This window comes from Podarcis raffonei, chromosome 2 (assembly GCF_027172205.1).
Source record: "Podarcis raffonei isolate rPodRaf1 chromosome 2, rPodRaf1.pri, whole genome shotgun sequence".
Lineage (NCBI taxonomy): Eukaryota > Metazoa > Chordata > Lepidosauria > Squamata > Lacertidae > Podarcis > Podarcis raffonei.
In genome coordinates, this window is record NC_070603.1 from 59,243,353 (window position 1) to 59,263,967 (window position 20,615).

At 43.3% G+C, this 20,615-nt stretch overlaps 1 protein-coding gene across 2 annotated transcripts in view; it reads left to right on the forward strand.

Moving 5' to 3' along the window:
• The first annotated feature begins 324 nt into the window (after positions 1–324).
• Positions 325–20,615, forward strand: part of CATSPER3 (cation channel sperm associated 3) — a 31,271-nt gene continuing 10,980 nt past the window's right edge. Inside the window, exons 1-4 of one of the 2 annotated variants that reach the window (XM_053376841.1) lie at positions 326–1,060; positions 3,223–3,376; positions 6,625–6,864; positions 14,690–14,872. In XM_053376841.1, the coding sequence (XP_053232816.1) occupies positions 942–1,060; positions 3,223–3,376; positions 6,625–6,864; positions 14,690–14,872 (696 nt within the window). In that variant the 5' untranslated portion in view covers positions 326–941. Of the gene's footprint in view, positions 1,061–3,222; positions 3,377–6,624; positions 6,865–14,689; positions 14,873–20,615 lie in introns of both variants that reach the window. The other variant, XM_053376842.1, reaches the window with a different exon arrangement.

The following is a 20,615-nucleotide window of genomic DNA, read 5'->3' on the forward strand; positions in this document are numbered from 1 at the left end:
TGGGTATCATCATCATCATTTCAGTTGTTTACCTGCCCCTTCACAATAAAATACAATATTAAAATCAGTTTAGAACCAATTACAGTCACAAGAATTGGGTGCGAAGTAAATAGTTGCATCTCAGGTGTCATTGTTGCATATGTTATGAGGACATTGTTGCAAACCACACTGGTGTTCGGTAGAAGGTGAGAGATTGGGAAGAAAAGCAAATGTTGGCCCATTTCACGATAACTTACTTCTCTGTATGGAGGAAGGGGGTCCATGGGGTCACGAAGAGTCAGACACGACTAAACGACTAAACAACAACAACACCTCTCCACTGGCAGGGAGTCAAACTTTCAAGAGGGTACACCTGGTGAGCAGGGCAACCCTCTTGCCAGTCTCTGTTGCCCCCTGAGTACCTTATTAGGGCACTCCACTACCTTAAAATGATCTAATGTGACACTATGCTCCTATGTATTTCAGTAAATATGCCAATTTCTGGCGCAGTTCAACTAGGTGGACAACTTCCTGTCCTCTAGCAGAATAGAGCCAGGCTCTCAGTAGGAAACAGTTCTAGTACACTTGAGCTAAATTTCCTCCAATCATTCCCTGAAATGCAGGGAAGTATTTGCCCTGACTCTGAGCAAGCTGGGACTTTTAGGTAACAGTGCTTAGGATTTCTGAATTGTTTGGATCCAAAATGTTTGGATTCATCTTATTGTTCCTCACCTCTTTCAAGTGGTAGTTTTCTCCTAGTTCATAAATTTGTTCCCTACGTCTGTTTCAAATGGGACCGCATATTCCAGATCTTGCACATGCCATTCTAGAACTGTATACTGTATGTGATCTCATAAAGGGAGTGAGTCCACACAGAACATTTCATTCTTTTTCCACTAGACTTTCTTGTTCAAATCTCCAGTGCTCCTTAAGGGGCAGGGGGATTAACAGCACCTACAAAGATGGCTGAAAAGATGGCTGTAGAGTTGCCTGAAGAACATCAGCTTATTGACCAGCTATCTTACGAGTATTTTAAGTCCAAATCTGACGTTGATGTGAAACACTATGTGTGGGGATTCAGGTAAGATTTCAGTTGGTTCCTTTTAGCTATACAGTGGTACCTCGGGTTAAGTACTTAATTCGTTCCAGAGGTCCGTTCTTAACATGAAACTGTTCTTAACCTGAAGCACCACTTTAGCTAATGGGGATTCCTGCTGCTGCTGCACCGCTGCTGCACTATTTCTGTTCTCATCCTGAAGCAAAGTTCTTAACCCGAGGTACTATTTCTCGGTTAGCGGAGTCTGTAACCTGAAGCGTCAGTAACCCAAGGTTCACATGCTGCTTTTTCTTCAGAAGCGGTTCCACAAATGTTGAAGCATGTAATCTGGCCAAATACTGCCTCCTCTGGCTGGCAGTGGCTTTCCAGAGTCTTGGGCACCATCTCTTACTTACGGGATCCTTTGAAGCGGAGATGGCAGGGATTGAACTTGGAGGCATGTTCTCAACCACTGAGCTGCGTGGCTTCTCCCCCAAGCATAGCAGGACAGCTCTTCTGGGGCCAGGTTGTTCTGTTGTACTTGCAATTTGGAACATTGAATGACCCAATCGCACCCAGTAGAAAGAGACATTGAATCACATGCCTCGAAGAAGACTTACTGAAAGGAGACAAGGCCAGAACAGTAAATCATACTGGGACACGAAAGGCAGCCTCTTCTGTGTGGGGGTACTTTGGGCTCGCAGGAGGATTTAATTCAAGGGTGGAGAAACCTGTGGTGGAATACAGTTCCCACCAGCTGCTGTCAGCCAGGCCAGTGTTCATGGATGAACACTGGAGGTGTAAGCTGTGTTGAGAGGTTAAGGCCAGTGATGGGGGGTGGGGGTCTGTTGCCAAGTGTGGGGTGGGGCTGCTACGAGGAAACATGCATTTTATCTGCATGAGCTCTTAAAGGCGAAATTACTTGTTAAATGTATGCAGTGATCACCCCCCTTTTTAGAGAAAAAAAAGGGCGGAGAAGTGTATGGGGGTGCTTAACACTCCTCACCCCTTCTCTGCTACATGGGATTCAAATCCCCTTTGCCACTTCTGAGTTCTCTGAAGTGGCTTTACTTTGGAAAGAAGGGACAGAGATGATCTATAAAACTATTGTTACAGATGCTCATCTGAGCAATGCAAACATGAAATACTATTTCCAAACTTGTTGGGTCAACCCAGTGAAACAACAATCCAACAAATCTTGCCCTGCTCAGGGCATAGCTTTCCTTTGATAGCTCTCCCTATCCAATGACCAAACCCCTGTTTAATGGTTCCAGCAATCCTGTCTAAATCCAACGGATTTCTCATAGGTACTACTGGTGCATGGTATGAACAACTGGTTTAGATATTACTTGTTGAAATGAGCAAGTGGTTTTGACATCTCTTGGACTGCTCACACCTTGGGGTCATAGCGGATGGCTCAATGAAGATGTCAACCTAGTGTGCAGCTGTAAAAAGAAAAGGCAAATTCAGTGCTATTTGGAAATGAATAGAAAATCAAAACTCTTGATGTCATAATGCTGTTACGCTAATCAATGGTGCAACTGCATTTGGGATACTGTGTGCAGTTCTGGTCACCTCCCCTCAGAAAGGATATTGAAGAGTTGGGAAAGGATTGGAAAAGGACAACCAAAATGATCATGGGGCTAGAGTAGCGTAGCGTTTGGGACTTTTCAGTTTAAAGAAAAAGTGAATAAGAGGCGACATGATAAAAGCTTATAAAATTATTCATGGCATGGAGAAAGCAGATCGAGAAAAGTTTTTCTCCCTCATAACACCAGAACTTGTAGGTATCTAATGAAGCTGAATGTAGGAAGATTCAGGACAGATGAAAGTATTTATTCATTTAGTGCCTAGTTAAACTAAGGGACTCCTCTCAGGAGGCAAGGATGGCCATCAACATGGATGGCTTTGAAAGACAAATAGAAAAAGTTATGGAGGATAAAGCTGTCAGTGGCTACTAGCTATGGTTGCTATGCTGTGACAGCCAGTAATGCTTCTGAATACCAATTGCTGGAAAACCGCAGGAGGGGAGAGTGCTCTTCTATTTGGGTCCTGCTTGAGATTTTATCAGAAGCATCCGGGGGACCATTGTGAGAACATGATGCTGGAGTAGATGGGCCACTGGCCTGATCCAGCAGGCTCGTCTTTAGTTTGGATAACTTAGAATGCTCTGTTTTACAAATTTGTCATTATTTTTCTCTTTCCAGGAGAAAAGACACTGAGCTATATGAGTTCGTTGAAACATTATTCTACCATCCTCTGTTCAAATCAGTTATGATCAGCACCATCACAATCAATGCAATATTTTTGGCTATAGAAACAGATTACAAAGTTCGCTATGAGTCACATTTTTTCCTGGAGGTAACAAGACTCTTGATTGCCTGAACTTTTCATTTTTCTCTATTGTTCTAAAGCCACTTTCTCTCTTTCAGAAGAAGAAGGGAATAAACTGGGGCGGGGGCAGGGGGAGAGTCAAGTACAGAGTTTACCTGGCTCTTTCATTCCTTCTTGACTTCAAGTCAAAATATGAGTAATGCCTTATATTATACTCTTGTCAAGCAAAAGCATTAAATGGATGGAATACCTAATTCACTATACCTGACACCAGCTTGAATTTAGGAATAGGTCCACTATTAATATTGCTCCATAAAGTATGAATTGGAGAAAGTGTAGTATAAATACTAAGGCCAAAATTTAGCTTATGTTTGTTGTGTTAGATCTCAAATGAAAGCCTCAAGTGAACTGTGACTAACAGTTTCAAATGTTGAAACAACTCTATACCTATGAGTAGGTCCCATTGAACCCTACAGAATTTCACAGTTAGTCATGACCAGCTGAATCAGGGTCTCAGTACTCAAAACATTTCACATACGTAATCTCAACAATATTTACAATACCCTATATGGTAGGCCAATATTATTATCCCTAAACACTGATGGTTCTCAGATAATATAGTTTCAGATAATAGTTGTCAGATAATAGTTTCTCTAATGCTCCTCAGATCGATCTGAGTCATAGATTTTCCATTCATGCACTTAACCACTATATTATGTCAGCTTTTTTACTCTCATTACCATCATTTCTGCTGCAACTATTTGACCCTAGCATTGAACACAGAAGTGACACATTCACTGCTCAGAGAGCTTACTGGTAATTCGAGAAGAGGTTGAAGGGAGAGGACAAAACAGAGAATAAGGAATAACAAATGATTAGCAAAAGAGTGCAAAATATTAAAAAATAACAATGAGTTTATTACACTATAATATTTCCAGCCTGGCCTTTCACGCTGCAGAGGGCCTTCTTGGTAGTGGCACCCGCCCTTTGGAACGCCCTCCCATCAGATGTCAAGGAAATAAACAACTATCCGACTTTTAGAAGATGTCTGAAGGCAGCCCTGTTTAGGGAAGTTTTTAATGTTTGAAGTTTTATTCTGTTTTTAATGTTTTGTTGAAAGCCGTCCAGAGTGGCTGGGGCAACCCAGCCAGATAGGTGGCATAGAAATAATATATTATTATTATTATTATTATTATTATTATTATTATTATTATTGCTGTCCTTGTTTGTGAATTCCAAAATATTCCTGTGCTGGCTTTGGCTGCTTTAATATTTTACATTACTGAAAAATCTTGTTTACGTTGGGAGAAGAATCTGGCTTAGAATAGTTACAAATGCCCTATCAACATGGTTTCAAAACTTAATGGTGATGTAATGGAGCAAGTCTGAGCCTATACTATAACTATTGATAAAACTATCCTGCACCCATTCTATTACATTGAAAGTTTAAACATTTTGCACATGTGGTTCAAGCTATCTCCTGTCTGTAAAATAGCTAGGGACATTTGTCAGAAGGTTTATATGATCTTATGAAATGCATCTGATTGCCAAATTTATGTGTAACTTATTGTCTTTACCAAATATTTGAATTTACTATCAGCACTGACAGAGGAAATCTACGATTAGCTATAAATGCAACCATGCACATGCAGTATGTATACCTTTGCAAGACCTGAGATTTCTAGATAGACCATCAAAGGGCATCATAGTTCAACGACAGGACTGGGTGTACAATTGGAATAGCTGGGTTCTTGCCAATGATACTGTCTTGCCAAGTCACCTGATACTATCCAATCCTCACATGTTCATTGTGTCATAAGAACATCTGGATCAAAACAAAGACCTATCTAGTCCACCATTCTGTTCTCACAGTGGCCAACCAGGTGACTATGGGAAACCCACAAACAGGACATAACCACACTAACACTCATGATCCCAGCAACTGGTAATCAGAGCCATACTGCATCTAGCTAACACTAGAAGCTACACCCACACCCACACACCCACACACACCCACACCATCATGACTAGTACCATTGATAGCCTTATCCTCCATTAATCTCTCTAATCCCCTTTAAAACTGTCCATGTTGGTAGTTATCACTATATATTCTGGTGGAAAATTCCATAACTTAACCATGTGCTGTATGTCTCTCTGTCATACCCTCTTTCCTCTTCATTGACACCACAAATCTCAGATAGCCCTAAAGCTGCTGGTAGAATATACTGCACATTTAGTAGGATGGAAACACCTTTTATCTGACAACTATTTTTGCCCACACTGGTTTTCAGTATTGTTAGTGATCTGCTCACCTGCTGATGTTTTGATTGCCTTCTTTTACAATCGAGCCTGAATAACATTTTGAACTTGAAGTGAGCACACGGTTAATAATTGCTCTCTCATGATTTAGATGTCCTCTTGAGAAACACTTATTTTTCACACACCTTGGATGTCTTAACTTACATGAAGTCAAGTCAGCTACTGTACACAAATTCTTTAATTATATATCCCTGTGATGTGGTAGCAGAAAGAGAAGTCTGGCTACTGTCAAGAAGTCCATTCAGCACTTGAAAACATTTTTTCCTCTTCTAATGTCAAGGTTTTGAGAATGGAAGTCAATAAGTTTGCATGCCCTACCTGCACCTTGGGCATTGTGGGAGATGGGCATGCATTTTGCACTTTAATTATCCTACTTGTGCTACATTCCCAAAAGAAAGACATTGTTTACGCCATATATGAAACAGCAGCCTTAAAACCAATGTTAATGTGTCTTTGCTATTATGTTCCCCTTTCGGCTGATCCTTTTGCCTGTTGGCTGGGGAAGCCCAGCTAGATGGGTGGAGTATAAATAAATTATTATTACTATTACTACTACTACTACTATTACTTATGCATCATCCCAAAATAAATTTCAAACATGTACTTTTCCCATGCGGGAAATAGACCACACCCCACGGGTAATCTTTTAGGGCAAATGTGATTTCCCTGTCCCTTATCTTTCTGACATCCTAGGCCTCTGTACTGTGCCTTTGGGGGAGAGGCAGCAATTCATTTCCCCTCAAAATAATATTTCATACTGAAAATGCTTGTTGGGAAATATTCAGCATGGCCCTACATAAGATTAAGCCTGATGTTGGCCATGTATCTGAAGTTTTTTATTTCTGTAAGAATGAGCCTGTGGTCTACCTAGCAAAAGCCATTTCAGCAGTAACTTCCCTTGTGGTTCAATCACCAGAATAACTCCTCCTAACAATGCACCTTTGTTCCCTTTTCAGGTAGCAGATCTGATTATTGTGGCCATGTATACAGCAGAGTTTCTGATGAACCTTTACCTGGATCCCATTAATTACTGGAAGGATGGTTATAAGCGATTTGATGCGACTGTCCTTTTCATTGCTTACCTCCCATACACCATTAATAGAAGCAACCCGCAAATGCACCATACTGCAATGATGCTCAAAGGATTCCAGTCACTCCGGGTTCTCAAACTCCTCTTCTACAGCCCAGGGATGATGGTAAATGGATGTGGTTTTATGAGCGGTGAAAAAGATGTCAGCTGTAAATACAGCTTGACTTTTCCTCTTCCAAACTGCCATCTCCTTCCCCCGCTGAGGATTAATTCCATTCTCTTTTGCTCAGAGGGTGATTCAAATGTGTGAAAAGCACACAGGAAGGAGTTCTTCCTGAATTGGACCATCTCAGGCTGCATTTCTGAATGCTGCCCAGTGTTTTTGCTTTTGAACACCTCCCCACACACTGAGAATATTACCATGAATTTTATTTTATTTGCCCTATTAAATGCCAGTTTTCCATTACAGGGATTTATTCACTTATTTTAAATGCGGGGAAGCTTATGTTAATTCCCATACATTTAAACTGGCCCCAAGTTTCATCAGCAGGGAAGGAAACAAATAGTCTCTGTTTCAGAGTAACAGCACAGTCGTATACATCTCAACTTGGAAGTAAGCCCCATGGAGCTCAAATTGTTCTGGACTGTGTGCTGTACTCACTGCTGACATCTGTTGTCAGGATCAGGCAATATTCCTAGTTATTAACATGGTTAAGCTGTGCACGTAAATTCAACGAACAGGGATTGCCCTTTTTACAGCTGAAACTCTAAAAATATGCAAAGAAGATTTGGAAAAGGAATTAAATCATGAAGTGTTGCATTCTTTTGGTTTCATTATTTTCGCAAAGGTAATGCAAATTTTCAATAATAGCATAACATTTATCTGTAGTTTAATGATGTCAAGACACAGAACCTGTAATAGCTGTTATTAATAGCACATGGCCAGCTTTCATTTTACAAAATATGTTAAAATCCATTGGCGAAGGATTCTAGGAGATGGTATGAACTGTGTGTTCCCTTCTCCTGCCTGAATTGTGTTTGCCATGTAGAGGGAGCCTGTTTTGTGGATTCTGCTTGTCTGGCCTTGTGTTTTTAGCATTTAAAATGCTACTGAGATGTTACTTGGCAGAACCCTCCCTTGATTAGCTCTTGAACAAAATGAAATGCCTTGAGGTTGCAAACACTTAAGTGAAAGCAGATCTGTCAACCTCAGCCTGAGCTCTGATTGGCTCTTCGCAAGCATGTCCTCTTGCCCTTATGTACAACGTTGATTGATCCATGTCACCAGGGGGTGGCTTGTTGCCATCCTTTCTATCCCGACAGCATGAGAACTTTTACTCTTGCAAGATTGAATGTACTGCCCTCGGCTGTACTTGAGGGGCGATTCCAACAGTTTCCACACGAAAAACGCTTATGCCCCTGTAGAGATGGCAGTACCGAATTGGTGGCGCATGCCCTTCTGGCTTGCCCTCTTTATAAAGACTTGAGGAATGAGATTATCACCCCTCTTTTATTGTCCATTCTGGGTTGCCCAACCACTGCCACAGTGTCCTTTCTCTTGGCTGATCAAGATGAGCAGGTGACAGCAAAGGTTGCAAGGTTTTTAGCTGGTGCAATCAGAATAAGATCCACTACAGTCATACCTCGGGTTGAAGTTGCTTCAAGTTGAGCGTTTTTGGGTTGCGCTCTGGGGCAACCCGGAAGTAACGGAATGCGTTACTTCTGGGTTTTGCCGCTTGTGCATGCGCAGACACTCAAAATGACGTCACGCGCATGCGCAGAAGCGGCGAATTGCGACTCGCAGACGTGGGTTGCGTTCGCTTCAGGATGCGAACGGGGCTCCGGAACAGATCCCGTTCATATCCAGAGGTACCACTGTATTTGACTACTGATTCAAAACCCTAAAATGTATTTTATATAATTGACTTTTTATTTCTTTTCTTTGTATATCGTATTGTTGTTTTATTGCTATGGCTGATGCAAATAAAGATTCATTCATTCATTCCTGACAGCATGAGAACCTCTGGGGATGTGGATCAATCAGCATTGTTCACAAGCCTTGCCTCCTACCCTCCTGAACAACCTTGATGGCTTTACATCACCAGTGGGTTCTCATGCTGTCAGGGAAGAGAGAAAGGATGACAGCAACTCACCCTCTCTTGACATGGATCAATCAACATTGTACAGAAGGGCGGGAAGCAAAGCTAGTGAAAGGCAGTCAGGACTCAGATTAAGCTTGGCAGATAAATTTTCACTTAGAGTTTGCAACTAGGGGCAACTTCCTTCTGTTTGTTGATTTCTTCTGATTAACACGCTGAGGTCTTATGAGGTCACTTACCTCCAAGGTCTTAAAAACGTGAAATAGGCTTTAACTTCCCAAGACCTGCAATTCTGTGTGTGTGTATAGTTTCTTTTAATAAATGAAGTCTGGGGTTTTAAAGTCAGATTTCAAAACTTCTCCTTTTATGTTTACAAGCTAAGTGAGTCATACGTCTTTTGTGAGCCCTATTTTTTCTGCCGCACTGTTGCGCCTGTGGATTTAAACCCTCTGATCATGCAGTTTTCTACACAACTACCGTATTTACTCGAGTCTAATGTGCTGTTGAATCTAATGTGCAGCTCATTTTTCAGAACCTTGAAACCAAAAAAAGTATTTGCTGGCGAATGTAAATGTGCCATTGAATCTAATGTGCACCTTAATTTTGGCCAGAAAAGGCAACCATTAGATTCATGTAAATACAGTAATTAGCAGACATTTGGAGAGGGGCTCTCTAGAAAAGTTGGGGTGTTCACAAGAATAGCTACCAATTTAGGGAGATACTTGATTTTTTAAAAATGGGAACCATCTGAGTTTAGTTGAATAGCCAGCTGAATTAATTGATAAATGATCTGTTAATCAATTACAACTAGGGTTGGATGAATCTATGAAGTTCCCATGATCTGCACTATATATTTAAAGTGATATCACACCACTTTAATCAGTCATGGTTTACACAAAAGAATCAGCAAAACTAGTTTGTTAATGGTGTTGAGAGTTGTTAGGAGGCCTCTATGTTCCTCACAGAGCTACATTTTTCAGAATGGTTTGACAATCAGCTCCCCTTCTCAGGGAATTCTGAGCTCTATGAGGGAAGAGGGGTATTTTAACAATTCTCATTACCCTTAACAAATTACAACTCCCAGGATTATTTTGTGGAAGCAATGACTGTTTAAAGAAGTATGATATAGTGGTACCTCGGGTTACATACGCTTCGGGTTACAGACACTTCAGGTTACAGACTCCGCTAACCCAGAAATATTCAGTGGCGTAGCGTGGGTTGTCAGCACCCGGGGCAAGGCAAGTAATTTGTGCCCCCTAACCCGTGGATTTGCGCCCCCTAATCCTAACCCCCAGATGTTGCGCCCGGTGCGGCCGGCCCCCCTGCACCCCCCACGCTACGCCACTGGAAATATTACCTCGGGTTAAGAACTTTGCTTCAGGATGAGAACAGAAATTGTGCTCCAGCGGTGCGGTGGCTAAAGTGGTGCTTCAGGTTAAGAACAGTTTCAGGTTAAGAATGGACCTCCAGAATGAATTAAGTTCTTAACCTGAGGTACCAATGTACTTTTAAAAATGTGTAGTGAAGATTGCCCCAAATTTGGTTTCTCTTCTTGTTTCGTCTTTTCCAACATTAGGTTTGGCTCACCACATTTCTGCATCATGAAAATTTGTTGGGAGTTTTAGTGTGCATTTTCCTAATACATACATTTTTATGCAATTTAGCCTAATGTACACATTTCCCCAAGCAATTATTGTAAGTTATTTTCACTGAAATATTTGCATGTTTATTTTCCCCTAATATATGCATTTATGTGCCCATTTCTTGGTTAGATAACTGGATCACAAAATTCAGAGAAGTGGTGAACTGAAGGATTTTGGTTTGCGTATAGTTTTGGGGGGGAGCAAATTAGGTCAGAATAAAAAACCGAATCAAATTTGCCCGTCCCTTTTTGTGTATTGATATAAATAAATAATCCATAAATTTGTTTACTTATAAATCTACAATATTTAGCCATTATAAATGTATGCAGGAGTGCACATATATAGGCACATAAATTCTAACACACTGTGCCTAAATACTGTTGACTCATGGTTTTCTCTGGCAACCTTGGAGGTTTAGTTTTCAGTGGGGAGTTAATGTGTGTAGTGGCTGCTCAGCCGCAAGTTTCTGCTTGTCATTAATTGGCTGGGGAAGTTCACCAGAAGTGGGACATTTATAGGCACAAGGCTCTTATAATGATCACTTTTGAGCCTTTATCCCGCTACTTTTGATCTTGGACTTCAGTTATCACCAGGTTTTTATATGCTAATTATCCAGTGTTTCTGGGGGACAAGGTTGGGACGGGGGTATATAAAACTACCAGCAATTTATAGAAGGTAAATCAGGCATTTCCATTTATCTTTGCTAATAATACTAGAAGAAAGGGATACCCCATATAAAATTGGAAAGAGAGAAAACTGATTTAATGCAGTGTATAATTAACTGGTGGAAGCCTCTTTTTTCAATGTTGAATTGACACTGTACATTTGTATATATTGTATACCAACTCAATATTTAACATGAGATGGCACAATATAAATACTTTTATAAAGAAGTAAATAGCCACTTCATTGATGCATATCTGAGCACACAGAATTGTATAACCTTGAAGTCAAGTATTTGGGGGGAACAGACACATTTAAGGCTACAATTCTGTGTACACTTACCTTGACGTAAGCCCCATTGAAGTCAATAGGATTTACTTCTCTGAGTAGACATGTAACCTGTGACTCTATAAATGCAACAGCAGACCACTCATACCTTAGGCCCAGGCAACCCCCCAGGTGCTTAAAGATTTCTCTTTTCAGGAATTGTTTGAGGTTCTTCGTAAGGTTTTCTGCATCCTTTTCCTTTAACCACAACACAGGTAAAATACAGTATTAGACTTGGGATTTTGGCCCAAAGTAGTGTGACAATTCCCTGTGTTGCTAAGGAAAGCAGTCATCCCCCCCCCAATATGTTTGTGTTTTACTGATAACTGCTCCTGCCCCGAAAGATGTAAGAGGTTGCATTATAGTTTATTAACTGCTGTGTAAATTACTTCTTAGCAAAGAAATGGAATTTAAGGCATGAAAAGCACGCAACACCTTCTTAGTATGGTTCCCTTTTATTAATTAAAAAAACAACCACCACCAAACTCATTACAATTTTCTGCCTCCCACCTTGGTGCAATAAATTTCCACCTTGAGGATATAATTTCCTCATTGGTATTCCACACAGAGAAGTTATGTTAAGAAACAATCCTGATGAGGATGCATGCTCCGTTTATCTGCCTTTTGGTTTGAAATTAAACGTTTAGAATGCCCAGTTCTGAAAACGACCTTTTAGGATGATGTACTGAGGATTAATCTCCATGCAGTTTACAAGATTGAGAGGCACAAAGCCTCTTCTTAACGACAGGAACCGCTGTGAATTTTTGAAGGCGTAGATGAGGAATGTAAAGATGGATGTGAGAGTAGCAAAGTTATTGGATGCCGGTATTCAAGGGGTGCTTGCTGGCCTGTTGCTACCACCGGCATTTTACAGCTCTCCTTAAGGGAGGCTGACTTTTTAAAGATTGTATCCAAATCCCTGATTGACTGGAGCACCATTACATCGCTTTATAAAAACGTCCCATGCTGTGGAGTGTAAATGGGTTTGTTCCTTCTCATTTTGAAGGCCAGTTCTATTGCCATGATTAAGAGCCTGATCGTGCAAGGTGCTAAGCGCCCCCTCCTTTTTGTGGGGGCATTTATTTATTTGCATATCACTTTTAAAGGCATCATCCTTCCCTGCATTGATCCTGTGTCCAGGCAGGGAGACCTTTCTCCTGCGCCCTACCCTTGTCACTACACCAGTCCAGCATTATGGATTCTTTTGGACTACAGTTCTCATCACCCCTGACCACTGGTCTTGCTAGCTAGGGATGATGGGAGTTGTAGTTCAAAAAAAAAACACACCAAAAAACAGCTGGCCACCCAAGTTTGGGAAACGCTGATCTAGAGTAATAAATGGCTAGACCAACAACAGCTTGAAAGTGGGAGACATTAGCTCCCTGCACCTTTGCCATCAGTTACCAGGAGTGTGAATAGAGTCTAAATAATCCATTGTGTGGAGGTAGCCAATATTTTAAAAGGCACACTGGCATGAGTGGAAGACACTTCTGTTTGTGCAATTTCTGATAACCCCCCCTCTCACTACACCACTTCATGAACTGTTCCTGAAAGTCACCTAACCCTCAAAAGTAGATTTCAGCACAATCAACACAATGGAGGTGTGAAAGGAAAGGCCCATTATGCAAGCAGAAATCTGCTTGCGGTTCTCTGAAAGAAAGATGTCATGCTTAGCACCAGCAGTATAGCTGGAGTAACTGATGCTTCCCTAACCTGAATTACTAACCCCGTGTAGACTTGTCACAGTAAGAAGGGAAGTAATAACTTCTCAATCCCACATAGAGTTGTCACAATCAAAAGGGAAGTAGTTACTTCTCAAGGAACCTTCCTTCCATAACAAAGCCACTACAGTACTGTTGACTGCATGCATCAGTAATGTTTATTATGAAGCAGATGTGGGTCTTGTTGGTCTTTTGCACTACGAGAACTCCTGCTTAATATGCCCCTAGAGGAAGCACCGAAAAGCACAGGGTCACTGAGTAAGAACTCTAAACAGAATGAACTCATATAAAGTGCTACAAATTACATCAGAATGTACACTAGACTCTCTGAGGAACGGATGGGAATACTGACTTGGGAATACCGCTTGAGTCAGACTGTTGGTCATGGATCTTGGCCAAGATCACAAACATTTCTATTAACTCAAAACTACAGAAGACTCCGCACTGCTTGAGTATTATATTACTCCAGAGACTGACTAAAGAATGGGCTGGCTGCCTTCCTTTCACTACAGAAAGCATACCGATGCCAAATACAAATGCCAAAGGGGTTCTTATATAATCTGCTGGTCCTTTTAAGACAAACATCTGTGACTGCCAACACTGTCTCATACTTCAGATCCCAAATCCATTTGTTGGTCTGTTCAGGTGTCAGTTCCTGGTTAGTGGGTTTGTGCAAAGCCAGGATAAGATGCTCATCTGCCTCTCCTGCGTGGCAAAGGAATTTGCTTTGTGCCGTTAGATCAAGGCTATAGTCAGTTTGGCAGTTCCCATGCCTAGTAGAAGGACTTGTAACTGGTGTCAGTAACTCCAGATGCAGCCATGTCTCAGACTCAGAACGCTGTACCTGGGAACCCATTCTTCAGTACAAAACGCAGGTACATGGCGTCATTTATGAATGATCCCCATGGATGAATTTTGTCACTTTTGCCTAGCACATAAAGAAAGGCTGGGCTCTTCTCTCGTTCCCCTGCAGCCCTTGTGGCCCCAAAGCTCTGTTCAGGGGGACTGGGGGACACCTCCAGAGCAGCAGGAGAAACAGCACAGAGGGTTGCAGGGGAAGGGCAATGCTGGTGAGACTTTGGATCTTCCCATTGGTGAGATCCTTTGCTGGATCTTGGTCCCATCCATGAGCTCTTCCGTTGAAAGGAGCTCTTCTGTTGTAGAAGCCTAGTTAGGATCCAAGTCATGATCAATATCTGGAAATGGGTCAAGCGAAAGCTACCCCATTAGATGAGTGGAAGTCATTCACAAATGATGCTATGTGTGCTGCTATTTTGTTCCTCTGGAATCAGTTATCAAATGCAAAAGGGGACGAAAGGCCTATAATAAATTTTAGGACTGCTGGTTCTTTTTGAGTGTATCCACCCATGCCCTGCCACTGATGACGTCACTCCATGAAACAGAAGCTCTGATTGAAATGGAAAGGAAGATCCCCAACCCTACTTCCTACCTGATTTTTTTTAATAAACTTTTTTCTTCACATAATGTAAATTTGGATTCACTTGCTTTTCTTTTCTCTCTCTTCCCACTCTGCCCAGGTCCTGGTGGCAGCCCTGGTCGAAACTGCCAAAAATGTGATCTATGTTCTCGTGCTGTTGTTCCTGCTCATGTTTATCTTTGCAATTCTGGGTCAAGGTTTGTATGGAGACCCCGACCACGGAGACACACGTAACTGGGGCACCCTAGCAGCTGCCTTTTTCACTCTTTTCAGTTTAGTGACGGTAATTATCCATTCTCAGCTCTGTCCCACATTGCTTTTCTATAATGGCAAAATCAATTTGAATAGAAACCATTTCAGGGTGTAACTAGGTCTAGATCTGTTATGTTTCAAGGTTTTTTCTTATTTTAAGGACAAAGGTAGTTTCAGGGAGTGGTCTACTTAAGATGAGGAACATGGTTCTGGGGATGCTTGTTTAAGTTTCCCCTTGCCATTGTTTCACTCATTCAAAAATCCTCCCTAGAGATGCTGTTTGTCCCATAAAGCAAAACATGCTGGTATCACACTGTGCTATTGAACACTTGAGCGTGTCTTCACACTCCCTGGGCGAGGGAGGTATGGCGGTGGGGGCAGATGTTATAGGCGAAGGGGATAGAGATATGGATATGCTCGTAACCCTTCCAATCTGCGCCCCATCCCGAGGGACGAGGGTAGGGTGAGCAAGGATTACTCACCTCCGTCACTGGTGCTGTGCAATGCCAGGTCTATAGGCAACAAAACCGCCACCCTGCGAGATTTCTTTACCTCGCAGGGGGTCGACCTGGCTTGTGTGACGGAGACCTGGGTGCGTGAAGGGGAAACTGTTACCTTACGAGAGATGGCGCCCCCGGGTTTCTCCGTCCTCCACCAGTCGCGGACTGTGGGCCAGGGGGGAGGGGTGGCATTATTAATCCGGGAAGATTGTTCTTTCAGGGCTCTACCATTGCCATCGATCCCCGGCATTGAATGTGTTGGCCCTAGTGTGGGGCTCTGAGGTGAGCTTGGCTGTCTGGCTGGTGTACCGGCCACCTAGCGCACCAGCAGCCACCCTGTCAGGCCTGCTGGAGGCGGTGGCCGGCTGGGCCTTGGAGTTCCCTCACCTATTGGTATTGGGGGACTTCAACATCCATGCTGATGCCACTCCCTCCTCACAGGCTCTGGACCTGGTGTCTTCCATGGCGACACTAGGGCTCTCCCAGTTTGTTTCGGGCCCCACACATCAAGCAGGCCACACGCTGGATTTGATCTTTGGCGTCGGTATAGATGTGATCATGTCTCCTTCGATGAAGGTGCCATGGTCTGATCACTACGCTCTGAAAGCCAGGATTGACTTTCCACCCCCACCCTGCTTAGGTGGCGAGCCGATTTGGGCTCGCCCGCAGAGGCTGATGGACCCTGATAGATTCCGTCAAGCCTTGTGGGACCTTGCTCCCCCTGGCGACTCATTGACTGAGCTTGTTGAAGGCTGGAATATCCAGCTCCTGGCAGCCATCGATGAGATCGCACCTAAGCGCCCTCTGCGAGGAGCTTCGGAAAATGAAGCGGGACCTCAGACGGCTAGAGCGAGTATGGCGGGGTGCCCGTGACGGAGCCTCAAGAACATCTTATAGGGTTTTATGAAAACCTATGAGATGGCAGTGAAGGCCGCTAAGAAGTCTTACTTCTCGGCCTCCATTGCATCCGCTAGCTCTCGCCCGGCGCAATTATTTCATATAATTAGGTCTTTAACGTCCCTTGAAGGACAGCCAAATTTAAATAACAATTTGACGCAAAGCTGTGAGGCATTTGCGAGCTTTTTTGCGGAGAAGGTCCTGTTGCTCCACCATGACCTCCCTGCCAATTTGGATACAATAAAGGAACTGGAGGCCCCTCGACTGTCCTCGGGTCCAGTATTGGACCACTTTGACCGGATATCCCCAGCCGATGTGGACAGACTCCTCCGAGCTGGAAAGCCCACCACCTGTCCTCTCGACCTGTGCCCATCTTGGCTGATTAGAGCGTGTCCAGACGAGGTGCGGGCCCCCCTGGGTGATATCATCAATTTGTCCCTTGGCACCGGGATATTCCCAGGGGAACTGAAGGAGGCAGTGGAAAGAAAGAAAACATCATTAGATCCCTTAGATCTATCCAATTACTGCCCTGTTTCGAATCTTCCATTCCTGGGTAAGGTGATTGAGAGAGCGGTTGCTGAACAGCTTGGCAGGTTTCTGGATGAAACATTGGCTCTGGATCCATTCCAGTCCAGCTTCTGGGCTGGTCATGGGACCGAGACGGCTCTGGTTGCCCTAACAGATGATCTCCGCAGGCAGCTGGATTGAGGCGGGTCGGGGCTGCTGATTCTTCTAGACCTGTCAGCAGCCTTCGACATGGTCGATCACGAACTCCTGGACCACTGCCTTGCCGACGTGGGGATCCAGGGCACAGTCCTTCAATGGCTGCGCTCGTTTCTCTCTGGTCGGGGACAGAGGGTGGCGCTTGGGGGGGAATTGTCATCGTGCCACTCCTTGGTGTGTGGAGTGTCTCAGGGTGCGATACTCTCCCCGATGCTTTTTAACATCTTTATGCGCCCCCTCGCCCAGCTTGTCCGGAGTTTTGGGCTGGGTTGCCATCAGTATGCCGATGACACCCAACTTTATCTGTTGATGGATGGCCATCCTGACTCGGCCCCAGACACACTGACCAGATGTTTGGAAGCTGTGGCTGGATGGTTACGTGGGAGCCGGTTGAAGTTAAATCCTTCGAAGACAGAGGTCCTCTGGCTGGGACGGGACGATATGGGATTTTCTAATATCCACAAGGCTGAGAGCATCTTTCGTCGAGCTGGAGCCTCTGAGCAGTGTGGCCATGGCATTATTAATGAAATGCAGATATTGCACACTTCTATTGATTAATATATATGCCCCTCCCCAAAGAGGCAAGCAGCTTATCAAAAATATCTGGCATAGACTAGAATCATATGTCGATGAGCTAATGAATCAAACTCCTGCAGCGGCAGTGCTGCTGGCTGGAGATTTAAATGCCAGAATTGGCCAATCAGACGAAGCGTTATATGCTCATTTCCATGACGTACCTCCCATTTCTGAAGAAGCCCTTTCTATTCCCCCAAGGCTCTCAAAAGACAAGGGCTGCAACTACGCAGGCCTATGCCTCCTACGTTTTTCCAACAATCTGGATCTGACTGTATTAAATGGTCGTGTCGACAGAGAACCCAGTGGGGAATTTACATTTATATCCAACATGGGAGCCTCCACTATCGATTACATCCTGGTGTCATCTAACCTTTTGAGCAGAGCACGGGAATGTAAAGTGGTGGAGAGGGTTGACAGCGACCATCTACCGCTCTGTTTAATACTGGATGTAAGAAAAGATCTATTCTGCTCTGATAAACTTGTAGCCCCATGTTTCGAAAACATGGAGCTAAGATATTCACGTACTAAATGGTCCAGCAAATTGAGTGATGAAATATCGGAAAGACTTCACTCAGATACTTTTCTTGCTAAAAAGGAGAACCTCGTTAATTCCCCAACTCCTGAGGCTAGATTAGACATGTTCCGGGAACTGATTTCGTCTCTACAACCTTATCTGACCAACAAAAAAACGCCATGGCAATCTCTACACTCTAATAAATCCAAACCTTGGTTTGACCAAGAATGCATGGCTATGAAACGCCTCCTGCTGGACAAGTACAGGAACTATAGATCAGCGAACTTACCTTCGCTTCCATTAGACTGGTTTGAGTTAAAACGCAGTTATAAAGCTTTGATTAACAGGAAAAAACTCCAGTCACAAAGGGAGGAATGGCAGTGCCTAGTGGAGGCCTCCCGAAGGAAAGATTCTGCCACGTTTTGGAAAACAATCGCAAAGGGCTGGAGAGACTCCCCGATCGAAGTCGAATACTCTATACCCGCTGGAGCATGGGAGGCCTATTTCCTCTCATTATATTCATCAAATCAGCTGGTCCCAGTTCTGCTTCCTGCTTCAAGTGAATTTGGCAAGGAATGGCCCCCTGTAACCACAGAAGAAATTACTGGCCTTATTCAATCTCTTAAATCAGGGAAAGCCCCGGGTGCTGACAATATCCCACCAGAAATTCTTAAGGCAAATGTTGAATGGTGGGCCCCTGTGCTAGCCGCCTTGTTCACTAGTATAAATCAAACGGCTATTATCCCCGAGGACTGGGGTTTAGCCATCATCATTCCAATATTCAAGAAAGGAAGCAGAACTGAGCCAGCTAACTACAGACCAATCAGTCTATTAAGTATTATTAGTAAACTATACGCTGCTCATTTATGTGATAAATTAGTGGAGTGGATGGAAAGAGAGCATATTCTATCAGAAGCACAAGCAGGTTTTAGAGCAAAGCGTTCAACTATAGACCAGGCCCTTATCCTTCAACACCTGGCAGACAAATACTCTAGAAAAGGGGGGTCTTTATATGCAGCTTTTGTGGATTTTAAATCGGCTTTTGATCTAATACCAAGGGACAGACTCTGGGAAAAGCTTGGCGCTACAAACATAGATAAACGCTTATTATGTCTTATCCGTGGTCTATATGAAAACACCAGGGTGAGGGTAAGATGCGATCGGTCAGGCCATCTAACTAAAGAAATTCAAACGCACTATGGGGTTAAACAAGGATGTGTCCTCGCACCAACGCTATTTAATTTTTATATCAACTCTCTAGCAGTAAATATGGCAAAAGAAAATGCCCACCCTCCCAATCTGGCAGGTATGCCCCTCCCGGTGCTTCTGTATGCGGACGACGCAGTCCTACTCTCCTTTTCCTGCGTTGGCTTGAGGAAGCTTTTGAGATCACTTGCTGACTATTGTCAAGCGGAACAACTATCAATAAATTACAGCAAATCTAAAATTATGGTGTTTTCAAAGAAAAGAAGGAAACACATATGGAGAATTAATGGTCAACCTATTGACCAGGTAGCAACTTTCAAATACCTGGGAATAACTTTTCAGGAAAGGGTCTCGTGGCACCAACAGATGAAAAACGCCATTGCCAATGCAGGAAGGGCCAATAAAGCCCTTACAAGATTTTTTCACGGGAAAGGGGGTAAATACGTTCCGGCGGCCTCCCAGGTTTTTGCTGCAAAAATACTCCCACAACTCACTTATGGATCCCAGGTTTGCAGTTTTAAAAATTTTGCGCCTATGGAGGCATTTCAAACAAAATTCTATCGGTGTTTATTGGGGATCCCCCCCTGTGTATCTAATATAGCTGTCCGCTTAGAAGTTGGACAACCACCCGTTAACGCGCGGTTGTGGATTCTAAAGATACACTACTGGTTAAAACTTATTTTTTTCCCGGCCGGTTTGGCTCCTTTAACACTCTTAGACACCTTTCATTCTACCTGGAAAGCTTCCCTGTTTGAAAAGATAAGAAGCTTGGGATTCTCCCCACAGATCTTGATAGCGGCAGGATATGAGAGAGCCAGAAGTCAAGTGCTTCAACGCATTAGGGACATAGAACTGCAATGTCATATGGGCAAAATGGATAAATATGCCACAATTAGAGACTTTGGGAGAGGGTTCTCACCCGCAAATTATCTGGCTGATTTACAAATACCTAAGTACAGACACTCCTTTACCCTGGCCAGATTTAACGTTCTGCCCTCTGCCCTGCTGCTAGGCAGATATGAGGGCAAACCATATGAGTCACGTGTTTGCCCATGTGGCTCATCGGAAGTGGAAACAAATCTGCATGTATTGCTGCACTGTAGTTACTACGAGGACCTACGCCTGACCTTTATTGCCCCAGTTCTACAAAAGCTTAAAAATGAATCAGAACTCCAACGTATGAGAGCCTTGGTAGAAGATAAGGTCCCTGAAATTACGATCAATGTTGCCAAATTCTGTGTAGCCGCTATTAGGCGCAGGAAACAAGAGCTTTCCAATGCCAATATGCAGGCGAAGGCAAATACTTAATTTTATTTACGCTGTCTAATTTTAAATTGCTGTTATGGCCTAATCTGTAT